General features: G+C 41.8%; 1 protein-coding gene across 3 annotated transcripts in view; it reads right to left on the reverse strand.

Annotated features, from left to right (window-relative positions):
* Positions 1-8,761: 8,761 nt before the first annotated feature.
* Positions 8,762-15,358, reverse strand: part of CEP295 (centrosomal protein 295) — a 49,605-nt gene continuing 43,008 nt past the window's right edge. For all 3 annotated transcript variants that reach the window (XM_063127144.1, XM_063127141.1, XM_063127142.1), the window contains exons 24-29: positions 15,112-15,285; positions 13,955-14,072; positions 12,990-13,190; positions 12,362-12,461; positions 11,083-11,182; positions 8,762-9,084 (exon numbers count right to left, since the gene is read on the reverse strand). In XM_063127144.1, coding sequence (XP_062983214.1) covers positions 9,031-9,084; positions 11,083-11,182; positions 12,362-12,461; positions 12,990-13,190; positions 13,955-14,072; positions 15,112-15,285 — 747 coding nt within the window. In that variant the 3' untranslated portion in view covers positions 8,762-9,030. The remainder of the gene's footprint in view (positions 9,085-11,082; positions 11,183-12,361; positions 12,462-12,989; positions 13,191-13,954; positions 14,073-15,111; positions 15,286-15,358) is intronic.

The following is a 15,358-nucleotide window of genomic DNA, read 5'->3' on the forward strand; positions in this document are numbered from 1 at the left end:
ATGCTGTTGGTTCTCCTTATTAAAAGGTCACTTCAAAGAGGGCTGTATCCTGTTTAACAAGCAGCTCTTAACGCAGTGACCTAATACAGAAATCCTCTGCAGGATATCAAGGGTACTTGGTGTGCTCTGTGGTCTAGACCAGAGGAGACATTCTGTTGAATCTGAAGTATTTGGACAGATGCTTCACAGGGGAATTTGGGGTGGCGTTGATTAAATTTGAGGCTCTTCAGCTGGTAGAGTTTGAGAGGAAAGGGGACCTGTGATCAACTTCAACCACTGCTGTGGGCAGGTAAAGGGAGTGCAGGTAATCCAACCTGTTCAGAAATTGAATTTTGCAAATAGGAAATTATGGTTCTGGCTAGGACTAGCATTCATTATACCATTCTTCTGCATTCTAAAAGTGTAATGTTTCAGTTCTAGGTATTGAACCATTGAAGAATACTGGAAGAACTTGAAACAAGTGGGCTTGCTCTTCTATCAATTATTCTGGCATAAAACAATTCTTGGATACTTCTTGATGAATTGACTCATCTACCACTTCCTTACTAAAGCTTCAAATGCGTGATTTACAAACCAGTGACTTGCTTGGCATCACTCACTTGTAGTTCTTAAACAGCTGTCGAATAAATAAAGCTTAGCCGTATTTAAATTTGTCCTCATATTTTCTGTTTCTCGCACACATTTGGGTAGCTCTGCCTCCTTGTATGCGTTCTATAAGGCAACACAGTCAGGAAGCCACTATTAAATGTTTTTGATTCATGTCATGTTCAGCTTCCAATATAGTGGCTTTGATTCAGGTTGGTAAAGTTTTAGTAACCAATTATTGCAGGGTTGGGTGGTTGATGGAGCTTTGTGATTTGCAGTAGATCCTACTTATATTGGTTTAACAATAGCAACAACAACAAAATAAAGCTGTGCACAAATACCGCCTGCCCCCGTTGCTTTGGAGCTTCTGAATCTGCCCCAATCAGAAGTGAGATTTGGACACCCAAAGCGGTTGGCCATTGTGGGTTTCTGCACCCCCTTCAAGCAGTGACAGGCGAGGCCAAGTGGGTGTCCATTAGACTTTAAGATGGGGGTTCTGTATTTCTTCGATCTAAAGTTGCAAACTATGGTGGCCATAAAAGGCCATCACAGAGCTCAGGTTGACTTTCATCCTTGGATGACTTGGACCAGGAACACCAAGAGTAGACCCCAGCCCCATGTTTATCCCAACGCCCCCTTTTTTGTGTTAAAATCAGCCACTGTTCTTGAAGGATTTAAGCTGCATTCCTTAGCCTGCCCAGTAGATGGAAATGCAATCCTTGCAAACCAGACCAGTTTGGGTTGCAGCTGATGAATTCCTCTATGTCTGCAAGCCAACCGTTTTCTTTAGCTTCTGGCCGCCTTCGCTTCTGGATAATGGAGATGTAGATCCTACAAATGATTGCAAAATGCTGTTACCACCCACCTGGATCAGGTTGGGGGCCAGCATCCTAAGTGGAGCAGATGAGATCAACCTCTTGACTCCACCTCCCTGTCCCAGATACAGAAGTAGGGACCACAGCCAAACCCTCAAGGAAATAGACAAATGCATCTGTTACTCTTTTAGGGAATGATGTTGGCACTCTACCGTCCATCTCCTGCCATTTGACAGACTGCTGCTTTTACCAAAATCTGTTCCAGAAAGGGAAAGTGAAGCCCTCCCTAAGGAGACTCCTCCCACTTATTCCTTCTGGCAAAGGCAGTGGCAAGTGGAATGATCTGGACCAATGTACGAACCCATTCTAGCCCCATTCCACAGGTCTCAAGAACTCTTCTTTCTTTTGCCCCACGCTCTCACCTTAGAGAAGACCTGGCATAAATTGGATGTGCACAGAGCGCTTAAAACTTGCATACAATGCATGAAGTTGATCAGAGAAAGCAATTTGTGTCTGTTTACCCCACCCATGGGGGTGGAAAGGCTTCATGTCTTTACAGGTGGCTTAAGGTGTATCGCCATGGTATAAGAGGCATGACACTTGTGAAAGCCCCTGCATGTCCAGATCAGCTGCTACATCTGCTTTCACCCCCAGCAGTACCACCATCATTGGAAATAGTCCTGCTATGGCTAGATTAAGCTCAGGCTAAACTTAAGGGGAAACCCAAAACCAAGTCGATCAGCAGGCAGTGGTGAAAAGCAGTTTTATCAAGCAAGAGGGAGTAATCCAAAAGAGCCAAAAGTCAAAATACAAATAAGCGGTCAGATGCAATATGCAGGCCAAGAAGCAGGTTCAATCACAAGGTAACGTCAGGAAAAGATGCAAGGCAGTAGTAGATGTTGAAGATCTTGTTTCCAACTGTGGCTAGGAAAACCCGGAAGGCTTTTAACACTATTGAGCCCCACTCAGGACTCAGCTGCAATACATTGACTGTTTAGAGCAGTGGTTCTCAACCTTCCTAATGCCGCGACCCTTTAATACAGTTCCTCATGTTGTGGTGACCCCCAACCATAAAATTATTTTCGTTCTTCTCTACACGATCCATTGTCATGGGATGGTTTGCTAATGAAAATAATACATAACAATAGCTTTAATAATACAAAAGATGATACATGACATAGTTCAGTCAATACAGTTTCCTAAAACCATCGGAAATATGTGTTTTCCGATGGTCTTAGGCGACCCCTGTGAAAGGGTCATTCGACCCCCAAAGGGGTCCCAACCCACAGGTTGAGAACCGCTGGTTTAGAGGATACATTAAGCCACGGTGATTAAGCATTTTGAGCTAAATATGACTTTGCATGTTGTGTGCACCATTCCTAACCACAGTTTAAACACACTAACCATTTGCTGCAAAAGGGTTGGCTGGACAGACCCCTCGAGTAGTTTTAGCCAGTGAACACTCCTCACAGGAGCCCTACTGGTCTGTTGCTTGGGGCAATGATGGTCCTGGAGTTCCCTCCCCAGCAGGGATGGCCCTGCAGCCATCTACTCTGAGGGCCTAGGCTCCTCCTGGTCTGGTAATAGTGACTGATCTGGGGGTGCCCTCAATTTCTGGGAGCTATAGCTTTTCCTCTTAGCACTTCTCCAGTGGGGGCATGACATCATCTATAGGGCAGCGACTGGACCACACTGGACACATGCACAGAAGCAACATTTGGAAGAAAACTACTGCAACACCTCAGATGTCTCCCACTTCACCCCCTCCCAAGTGATTGATTAGATTTAGCACATTCCAATCTTGGATGACTCCTTTTGTCGCATCTGGTTTGGTGAGGGGGAGGCATCCAGTCTACACATCCTAAAACATTAACAAGCAGAACCACCTGGTAGGTTAGTGAGGCCTCACTACCTGCGGGTGCCTTTATGCCTCTTCCTACTAGGTTCAACTGGTGGGGGACAATTTCCCCTTATTTTCTTCCTAGTGCTTGCAGCAGATTCCTCAGCTAGGACAGCTCTTGCATTTTTCATAGGGATAAAGTTGGCTGAAACAGATTGAAGGGTAATGCCATCAGTGAAAGAATCTGTCTAGGGTTAGGCTTCACAGCAAAAACTCTGCAAAGGTTTAATTCCAAATCTGATGGGTCTTTCACTATAAAAAAGCAATTATGCATGTTTAAGCATCAGTTGTCCCACTGATTGCAGTGAGTCTCACCTGTTCTGTTAGGGCTGTGTGTAGGTGTTGAGTGTGCACCTCCTCATGCACATGGCCGACAACCAACTTTTCCCCACTAAGCTCTTGCACTAGGTAAGTTTACTTTCTCTAAAGGTATTTGACCTACTCTAATGCTATGACTGATATTGGAAAAACATAACTGCCAGAGGGAGGGAGGCTGAGAAGTCTAACTTCCCATATGCTAGAACAATGAAGGGGCCGTGGTGGTTGGTACTTGCCATTAATACAATATGCAGACAAAGAAAATGATGGGTGTTTCTTGGCTGATGGAGGACTTTGACTCCAGTGAGATGGGGAGGGTGGTTATTTGCTGATTACCGAAATCAGATTGACTACATCCTTTGCAGCCAAAGGTGGCGGACATCTATACAGACGGTAAAAACAAGACCTGGAGCTGACTGTAGTTCAGATCACGAACTTCTTATTGCACAATTTAGAATCAAACTAAAGAGAATAGGGAAGACCCACAGATCAGTTAGATATGAGCTCACTAATATTCCTAATGAATATGCAGTGGAAGTGAAGGATAGATTTAAGGGACGAGATTTAGTAGATAGGGTCCCGGAAGAACTATGGACAGAAGTTCGCAACATTGCTGAAGGCCGGATCTACGCTAGTCTTATAACGTTGCTAGTGTCCCTTTCTAACGTGGTTCTCTGTATCGTTTCTCTGAGTTACGTTTCGCTGCAACGGAACTTCAGGGCACATGGTTCAATCCTTCCGTTGTTCTCCCTCTTCTGTGAGAGCTGCTGGGTTTGCTCCGCCCACTGCCTGCCTCATTCCTAGCTGGCAGAGCAGGGCAGGACAATAGGCATAAGCACACACAAACCTCCTCCCAAAACATCTTAACATAAGTCCCAGGGAATTGCCTGAATGCATAGGAGCCAGCCACTTTGCTGAAGCTAAGCACGGCCAGGTCTGGTCAGAGTTTGGATGGGAGACCAAATTGAAAAGTTTTAGCAGCAGCCCCATTTAAGCCCCACTGATCATGAGTTTTGGACTTTGGACCCTTGTTAATTTTCCTGCAGGGAGCTACAGCGATCCTTTGAGCGCTCCTCAGCTCCTTTGCAAAGAGGGGGGAAATGTTTTTTAAAAAATCATTAAAAAATCAACCGATGACCCAATTTGATTCAAATTTGGTATTTGAATTACTGTGCCAATTTTGGTGTCTTTATCTATAAAGCTTACAAAGATGTAAGCATTTGTTTATTATTATTATTATTATTATTTATTTATATAGCACCATCAATGTACATGGTGCTGTAAAGAGTAAAACAGTAAATAGCAAGACTCTGCCGCATAGGCTTACAATCTAATAAAATCATAGTAAAACAATAAGGAGGGGAAGAGAATGCAAACAGACACAGGGTAGGGTAAGCAGGCACAGGGTAGGGTAAAACTAACAGTATAAAGTCTGCACAACATCAAGTTTTAAAAGCTTTAGGAAAAAGAAAAGTTTTTAGTTGAGCTTTAAAAGCTGCGATTGAAGTTGTAGTTCTCAAATGTTCTGGAAGAGCGTTCCAGGCGTAAGGGGCAGCAGAAGAAAATGGACGGAGCCGAGCAAGGGAAGTAGAGGCCCTTGGGCAGGCGAGAAACATGGCATCAGAGGAGCGAAGAGCACGAGCGGGGCAATAGTGTGAGATGAGAGAGGAGAGATAGGAAGGAGCTAGACCGTGAAAAGCTTTGAAGGTTAACAGGAGAAGTTTATATTGGATTCTGAAGTGAATTGGAAGCCAATGAAGAGATTTCAGAAGCGGAGTAACATGGTCAGAGCGGCGAGCCAAGAAGATGATCTTTGCGGCAGAGTGGTGAACAGAAACCAACGGACTGATGTGAGAAGAAGGAAGGCCAGAGAGAAGAAGGTTGCAGTAGTCCAACCGTGAAATAACCAGTGCATGAACAAGCGTCTTGGCGGAAGAGACAGACAAAAATGATCGAATCCTGGCAATATTATACAGGAAAAATCGACAAGATTTAGCGACTGCCTCAATATGAGGAATAAAGGAGAGCGAGGAAATATAAAGCCAAGGCTACGGGCAAATCTTTTGCAAAAGGAGCACAATTAATGCTGGATGCATGGGACTACTTCACAATCAAAGCAGATTCTAAGGTGGAAAACTTCTGAGTCCTTTGCATGCAATTGTCAGTGATTGCATAGTATAAGGCTGGTGTGATTTATCTGCTGTAGCAGATGATAGCAAACGGGGCAAAGGAAGAAGAAAAGGAAGTGGGTGGAGCAAACCCAGCAGCTCTGCTACTCTCAGGGAAAAGGAAAATTACCGGTAGAACGACGCACATGGATCTGTAGGCCCACTGGAACTAAGAAATAGAACCTGTAAGTACAACTCATTTGCAACGTTGGAGACCCAGGGTAATGTGACGCTGTGCGTCACAGTAACCCATTCAAAACGTTAGAATAACATCAGTGCAGATTCCCACCAAGAGGTGGCAACAAAAAACGTCCCAAAGAAAAAGAAAACCAAGAAGGCAAGATGGCTGTCTGCTGAGACACTGGAAGTAGCCCAAGAAAGGAGGAAAGCAAAAGGCAACAGTGATAGGAGGAGATATGCCCAATTAAATGCAAAATTCCAGAGGGTAGCCAGAAGAGATAAGGAATTATTTTTAAACAAGCAATGCGCGGAAGTGGAAGAAGACAATAGAATAGGAAGGACAAGAGACCTCTTCCAGAAAATTAGAAACATCAGAGGTAAATTCCAGGCAAAAATGGGTATGATCAAAAACAAAGATGGCAAGGATCTAACAGAAACAGAAGAGATCAAGAAAAGGTGGCAAGAATATACGGAAGATCTGTATAGGAAGGATAATAATAATGGGGATAGGTCAGACGGTGTGGTCAGTGAGTTAGAGCCAGACATCGTGAAGAGTGAGGTTGAATGAGCCTTAAGAAGCATTGCTAATAACAAGGCAGCAGGAGACGACGGTATCCCAGCTGAACTGTTTAAAATATTGCAAGATGATGCTGTCAAGGTGATGCATGCCATATGCCAGCAAATTTGGAAAACACAAGAATGGCCATCAGACTGGAAAAAATAAATTTATATCCCCATATCAAAAAAAGGAAACACTAAAGAATGTTCAAACTATCGGACAGTGGCACTTATTTCACATGCCAGTAAGGTAATGCTCAAAATCCTGCAAGGTAGACTCCAGCAATTCATGGAGCAAGAATTGCCAGATGTGTTTAGAAAAGGCAGAGGAACTAGAGACCAAATTGCCAATATCCGCTGGATAATGGAGAAAGCCAGGGAGCCAGAAAAACATCTATTTCTGTTTTATTGACTATTCTAAAGCCTTTGACTGTGTGGATCATAACAAACTGTGGCAAGTTCTTGGTGGTATGGGGATACCAAGTCATCTTGTCTGCCTCCTGAGGAATCTGTATAACGAACAAGTAGCAACGGTAAGAACAGACCTCGGAACAACAGACTGGTTTAAGATTGGGAAAGGAGTACGGCAGGGTTGTATACTCTCACCTTACCTATTCAACTTGTATGCAGAACACATCATGCGACGTGCTGGGCTTGACGAATCCAAGGATGGAGTTAAAATCGCAGGAAGAAACATTAACAATCTCAGATAGACAGATGACACCACTTTGTTGGCTGAAAGCGAGGAGGAGCTGAGGAACCTTATGACGAAGGTGAAAGAAGAAAGTGCAAAAGCTGGGTTGCAGTTAAACCTCAAAAAAACCAAGACAATGGCAACCAGCTTGATTGATAACTGGCAAATAGAGGGAGAAAATGTGGAAGCAGTGACAGACTTTTGTATTTCTGGGCGCAAAGATTACTGCAGACTCTGACTGCAGCCAGGAAATCAGAAGACGTGTACTTCTTGGGAGGAGAGCAATGACAAATCTTGATAAAATAGTTAAGAGCAGAGACACCACACTGACAACAAAGGTCCGCATAGTTAAAGCAATGGTATTCCCCGTAGTAACCTATGGCTGCGAGAGCTGGACCATAAGGAAGGCTGAGCGAAGGAAGATAGATGCTTTTGAACTGTGGTGTTGGGAGGAAAATTCTGAGAGTGCCGTGGACTGCAAGAAGATCAAACCAGTCCATACTCCAGGAAATAAAGCCAGACTGCTCACTTGAGGGAATGGTATTAAAGGCAAAACTGAAGTACTTTTGGACACATAATGAGAAGACAGGATACCCTGGAGAAGAGGCTGATGCTAGGGAAAGTGGAAGGCAAAAGGAAGAGGGGCCGACCAAGGGCAAGATGGATGGATGATATTCTGCAGGGGACAGACTTGACCTTGGGGGAGCTGGGGGTGGCAACAGCTGACAGAAAGCTCTGGCGTGGGCTCGTCCATGAAGTCACGAAGAGTTGGAAGCAACTGAATGAATAAACAACAACCTCCCCACCCTCCGATAATACTTTTCACACTGTTTTGAAGAGTTCCTCAACACCCTAGAGCAGAGTGGGGGTGGGGCTGCAGGTGGGGAGAGAAATTGACAAATATCACCTTCCTCCTCTTTCTGCAGCCAGATTGTTGACCAGGGCTGGTTACAGGGAGCATATAACTCCCCTGTTAAAACAGCTCCACTGGCTTCCAGTCTGTTTCCGGCCACAATTCAAAGTGCTGGTTATGACCTATAAAGCCCTATATGGCTTGGGTCCACGTTATTTGAAAGACCGTATTCTCCCTTATGAGCCTGCCCGTGCTTTGAGACCTTCTGGAGAGGCCCTTCTTTCAGTCCCACCATCTTTATAGGCACACTTGGTGGGAACATGGGAGAGGGCCTTCTTGGTGGCTGCTCCAGTGCTTTGGAACTCTCTTCCCTTGGAAGCTAGACTGGCTCCCTCCTTGATGGGCTTTAGGAGGCAGGCAAAGACATTTTTGTTCTGGCAGGCCTTTGGAGAATAATCTGGTCCTCCATCTATGTTAATGACTTATAATTTTGTCATGTATTTTAAACGTTTACGTTTTATTTGTTTTTTCTTGTACATTTCTTTTCCTAGGTTTTACAATGTATGTTTTAAACTTTGTAAGGCCACCTTGAGGCCCAGTATTGGGCAAAAGGCGGGATACAAATAAATATAATAATAATAATAATAATACAACCTATAACCTACCAAAACAAATTCAATTCTTGCAATGTAAAATTTAAATCCATTTTATTATAAATAAACACAATAGCGATACAAAAGCTGTAATTAAATTGTGAGATTTCTTTTAAAAAACCATAATTGAAGTGGAAAACCACAGCCAAGTCAGTCTTTACAGCTTTGGATATTCTGGAAAAACATCCAAATTGAATGTAAACTATATCAAAGTCTGTTACATCATTTCAAATATTTACAAAAGTGGCCTCAAGCATGGATTTGATTTTACACTGAAGAGGTTTCTTCCATCTGTAAGATGCTTAATCAACACGCCTTTTTTATGTTGACTTTTCTGGCCCGTAGTTTTTCCAATGTTTTCTGTAGAGAGGAGGGAGAGAAAAGTCAGTATTGTGTTGGGAGAGTGAGTTCTTGATTTTGACCAAAATGTGGAAGAGAGGGCAGAGTTTTTCACTTGGATCAGAGAAAGGCCTAGAAACAAAGGTCCTAGATCAGCCAACCTAATCTAACTTTGGTAAACCACCCAGATAAATGTAATACATAAAAATCCGCTCAACAGGACTTTTGTGAAAAGGAAAATTCCATGTACACAGGAGGATGGTGTCCTCAGATGAATTATTCCTCCCACCTGCTTCAATAACCACGGCTTATTCAGTTAGCAATATAAATTCTATGATTTTATTAGAATGTAAGCCTATGCGGCAGGGTCTTGCTATTTACTGTTTTACTCTGTACAGCACCATGTACATTGATGGTGCTATATAAATTATTATTAATAATAATAATAATAATAATAATAATAATAATAATAATAATAATAAATTCAGAATCTTCATTCCTGACAACTGAGAAGAGAATTGCCTTCTTCCTGTTCAGATCCTGCTTAGTTCTAATACAGATTCTAGGCCAACAGCTAGACTTTGGGTTTCCCAGCTCAGAAAAAATTGGCAGTCATATTACAGAGTCACAAGTGGAACCTCTTCTCTTTCAATAGTTAAAGTGAAGAAAGCTAAGAATTTTGAAGTGTACTTGGCTCTTTACAGAGCAGAAGTAGTGAGTGCTGATTATTTTTTGTTATGTGCTTTTTTAATTTATTTGTTTTATTTTAATAATTTTGTATTTTATCTTAATATTGTACTGCTGTTAGCCCCTGGAGTGCTATCTGTAGTGGAAAGATGGGATATATGTAATAAACAAATATAGGTAGCAGCTGCTGATTTTTCATATTTCATTGCATATACTTATTATTATAATCTGTATCATACTTAAAAGGGAAGGAATTGATTCTATTTCTAGTATTTATTCTCGAGCAAACTTGTTGTTCCCCCCTAGATGGTTAGCTGTATAAATGTTGCTCTCACACACTTAACATTCTACAAGTAAATGTCTAAATCTGGATCAATCTTGATTCAATTCAGAAAGAGCAAGGGTAGACCTGGCCAGCAAAGTTACCTTTAAAGTCACATGGAATAGTTATTATTATTATTATTATTATTATTATTATTATTATTATTATTATTTATATAGCACCATCAATGTACATGGTGTTGTACAGATTACACAGTAAATAGCAAGACCCTGCCGCATAGGCTTACAATCTAATAAAGTTGTAGTAAACAATAAGGAGGGAAAGAGAATGCAAACAGGCACAGGGTAGGGTAAACAGGCACCGGGTATGGTGAAGCTAACAGTATAGAGTCAGAACAAACTCAATATTTAAAAGCTGTGATTGAGTTTGTAGTTCTCAAGTGTTCTGGAAGAGCGTTCCAGGCGTAAGGGGCAGCAGAAGAAAAAGGACGAAGCCGAGTAAGGGAAGTGGAGGTCCTTGGGCAGGCGAGAAGCATGGCATCAGAGGAGCGGAGAGCATGAGCGGGGCAATAGTGTGAGAGGAGAGAGGAGAGATAGGCAGGAGCTAGACCGTGAAAAGCTTTGAAGGTCAACAGGAGAAGTTTATATTGGATTCTGGAGTGAATTGGAAGCCAATGAAGAGATTTCAGAAGTGGAGTGACATGGTCAGAGCGGCGGGCCAAGAAGATGATCTTAGCGGCAGAGTGGTGGACAGAGACCAGCGGACTGATGTGAGACGAAGGAAGGCCAGAGAGAAGAAGGTTGCAGTAGTCCAACCGAGAGATAACCAGTGCGTGAACGAGAGTCTTGGCAGAAGAGACAGACAGAAATGGTCGAATCCTGGCAATATTATACAGGAAGTTACCACATTATGTTTTTTAAAAACTGTTTTAATGTGGTTTTATTCTATTTTTATTTTATTTTATCTTGTACACCACTCTGAAATTTTGAATGGGGAGTGGTATAGAAATACTGTAAATAAATAAATAAATAAAGTTGCAAGCATTTTACCTTTTGAAATTCCTTTGCTTTTTCCCGGTTTTTGGCATAATTTTCTTGTCTTTCTCTCTCTTCCTTTCTGTTTTTCACTTCAGGTAGATTATTATACAATCTGCCAAAAGGCAAAAAGTGTTTAGATTACCAGTGAACTGTCAGGGAAAAAAAACTCTCCACACATAGAATGACTAGGCAATAATAGAAAGAATTTAGAATAATAGGATTTTTAATGCACATTTTAGGGGGGAAAACATTCAAGTGTCTCAGTTGTGTGCAACTACACATGAAACCAGTGAAAAGCTCTCTGAACAGGTGCAATTCAAATGATCAGCAATTGTGTGTCTGGCTATGTAAAAGTAAATTACAGATGTGGGGTTTTTAAGGCAACTCTACCCCCATGCTGAGGTCCTGATCCAGATTGCTCCCCTGCACCTGCAATTTAGTTTTAAGAAGCCATTCACGCAATTCCGCAAATGGTGTCTCATATAATTTGGCCCTCAATGTGATGTGGGCAAGAAAAAAGTTAAGAAATGACAACTTTCCTTCTCTCTCTAGTATGCTGCAGTAAAGGGTTTGGGGAACATCCCATCTTATGGAACTAAGGTGTGGAGAGGCAAGATCATACTATAAAACTAATTGAAAGCAAGTTTGAAACAAACAAAATTACCCCACAAACCTTTTCGCCAACAAAATGTGGCAATGCCCATTTATACAGCTGGATCCAGACTAGGTTAGTAGTCTTTTCTTTAGTCCCACTGAAATCAATTGGAATTAAGTTAGTCAGGATTAACTTGTCCCACTGATTTTAGTGGGACTAAAGCAGCCTTCCTCAACCTGGGGCGCTCCAGATGTGTTGGACTACAACTCCCAGAACGCCCCAGCTGGCTGGGGCGTTCTGGGAGATGCAGTCCAACACATCTGGAGCGCCCCAGGTTGAGGAAGGCTGGACTAAAGCATAACTAACTCAGTCTAAATCCAACCAATGATTTTTTAAAGGATTAGACAAATTCATGGAATAGCCACCAGTGGGACCTATAACTGACTTAATCATGAGAACTAAACAGAACCACTAAATCCAGAAGCATTGTGCCTTGAAACTCTGGAGAGAAATGGAATGGTGATGATGGCTGAGTACCACACGTTTTGCATTCATACACTACTCAACCCTGTGAGCTCATTTCTCCCATTTCATAGCAGAAACAAAGTGAGAGATGAGGATTTCTCTTCCGATAAAAAGTAAGTAGTTCAATGAACTAAATTTTTCCATTCCTGCCAAATATGGGTTGTACAGTACCGTGAAGTGCGCTGGTGCATTTGTATTTCTACCGACTTCCTGTCCTCCGCAGAGCACACTTTTATTTCTTCCAGTTTCTTCAAATGACTAACAGCTGCACCTTCAATTTAATCAGAACACATTAACTAGCGTGAGAGTCATGAGACCAGATTTAACATGCAGAGTCTACCAGGGACAAGCATATTCTTTTCTATCTAGTTTTATACAAAGGAGAGAATTGACACACAAGAGATTCTATTACTAATACTACTATGATTTAAGGTTTAGGTCATACAACAAACAGCAACTGACCTTGAATGCTTGCATAAAACTAAGATACATTGGATCCAGATTTGAGTCATACTTGGAGTAGGCCCATTGAAATCAATTAGTCTTGACTAACTGAATATTTGATTTCAAAAAGGTCTACTCTAAGTAAGTCTGGATCCAACCCCAAGTGACCGCAGCAATATTTGGATTTTAACCCACGCAGTCCAAAAGAATGCTGGATGAGCAACATCCTTTATAAAGGTACTAAGGAGCGTTATTACTATGAGCAGACAACATTTCAATTAATTTCATTCCATGTTTGTTGCCCCTCTCCCCAAATTCCATGTGTTTGTTTGTTTTGTTTGCTAATAAAAATTACCAGGAGGCAGCAAGTTCTCTTTTGGTTTATGAAGTTGTGTTTTCTTCTGTTGAGATGTCTTAGCCTGTAGCTTTTCTGAACTTCGCTCTTTACTTTTGAGTCTTTCCAGCCTTTTAGAGGATCTCTCAATGAAATCTTTCTTCCGCTTCAAAAATGATTCTTGCAGGCTCCCAGGGACAGATGTGAGCTCTGGTGACACTGCTGTGTGTGGAGGAAAAAGAAGGTTTGATTTATACCTGTAAAATCTCTACTTGCAGCAACTTACAGTATGAGACATCTTGAATGCAGTTTTTAGTAAAAAAAAAATGAAAAAAATCACAGCAGCTTTACTACTTTCACAGATCTTCAATAAACTGAGATACAATAATTCGAAGAAACTAATTAAATGGTAAATGGAAGCTCAGAGAACTTTTGGTGACCCATAAAGCCATCCACTGTACATAACCCTTCAGATACATATAACAAGGAAAGGGAAATAACAGGTGTTTTCATCTGCTGGAAGCTTACAAATCAGCAACGCAGCAAATGGTCAAAATCAGGGGTTTCAACTCAAGTAGAAGATTTCGCACTGCCTATAATCTGCTTGTGAATATTTACCCTGGCCAGGTTTGGTCGGAAGGAAGCAAAGCAAAGGAGCCAAAGGAAGTAAAAACATGTTGATGTGATCGGGGAGTAAAACATGTAAGACAGCATTTTTATTGGTACATGTATGCATAGAAAAGGAAGTGGCCAGAAATGGTTATGATTAATAAAGGCATTTTTAGAAGACAATGAATGAAGTCATCTTAGTGACTTTCTGGCCTGTACATGACCTAGCACAGTGGTATCGAGAACAGATGGGTAAATCAGTAGCAAGGCTTCCATCATTGTGTCTGAGCATAGCTGTTTTTAAATTGATATGGTGCCTCAGTGTTGGGGAACCCTAATCTGGCTCTTGTAATTTGCTGATATTAATGCACACCAACCTGCTGGTTTGGTTTTCTTATTCCACTTCTCTTTGAGGCTTTGATCTATACATGGATAGTCAAGTTGAGTGGAAATGGAGTCGTCCACTTCTGGATTTAAAGGTAAAAATCCTCTGCTCTGTTAAAAGAATGGGCTACTATAAGCAATGTGTTGTTTGGAGGCTCCAAGTTGTTGCATTAAAAGGAATTAAGAAGCTACTAAAAGGAGCTATCCCACCATTAGTATGTATGCAAAATAAAAAATAGAAAAGGTATCGATGAAACGAAAATGACTTTTTACACGGAATACCCTAGATCTGAGATATGAATTAGAGTTCAAGCAGTTAGATGCATTGCTTCTTAACACAAACCCACTCCAAGCATGTATGGAGCAGTCAGAAAGTGGAGGGACACAAGCAGCTTCCACTGACACTGCCTAATGCCTGAGTGCAGAAACTGTTCAACCCCACCATGTGTATCATGCCTGTGCCAGACAGTGTACAACAACGGTTCTCAAAGTTTGGGGCAGTCCCCCCTCCAGCCCTGCCTGGAGGAGACACAGAGAGAAAGGATTCCAGGGCAAATGGAACCCTCCTCCCACAAGCAGCCAAGGCATAGAAGGGCTGAACGCCAGCTCCCCACCCCACCAGCAAAGGATTCTCATAGATTCATGCTGAATTTGTGGGGATGACTATTCCTATCCTTTCTCCCTTGGTTCTACTGAAGTTTCCCTGCAAGTGGTTTTGAAGTCGGCATGGGCTGGAATTTGTGATCCAGCTCCCACCTTCTTACTCTCAGCAGTAGGCTACATACACACAACTGTATACAAGACAAGAATATACATCTGTGCACTGGTCCAACTAAAACCTACTAGGCCGAAGATTGCTCTGGCATTCTCCTTCTGCCTATCTATCACTGGCAATAACTAAATTCTACCTCAGTAAGCCACAACACTTCCAAAGTTAAGGCAAAAGAGAATTGAGTAAGACAGCACACATTTTCACTCTCTTTTTAAGTTTGGTTTGTTAGATGAGAGAGATGTGTTAAACAACCTAGAAGTCTACAAATTCAAATCATAGTATGATTTACAATTTCACAATTTATCCCCTTTTGTAAATTAGAAAATAATCTGGCCAATATAACACAGGTGAATCCAAGATTTTATTCAAAAGGTTTACCTTGGGACAGCTTTTAACTTCAGAATTATCAATATATGACAGGTTTTCACTTTTTTCCTTTCCACCATCTGCTTGGTTAAGGAGTTCAAGGTCTGATTCTGCAGTGCTGATGTCATTGGAACTTATTAGAGTCAATTCAGGTTCTTCCATAATGCCTCTCCCTGTAAGTGCTTCCTAGAAAATAAATTACAGGAAGTAACATTGCCATAAATAATAAAATCTGTATTTCTAGTGAAAACATTTCTTA

This window comes from Elgaria multicarinata, chromosome 5, assembly GCF_023053635.1.
Source record: "Elgaria multicarinata webbii isolate HBS135686 ecotype San Diego chromosome 5, rElgMul1.1.pri, whole genome shotgun sequence".
NCBI classification, from domain to species: Eukaryota; Metazoa; Chordata; class Lepidosauria; order Squamata; family Anguidae; genus Elgaria; species Elgaria multicarinata.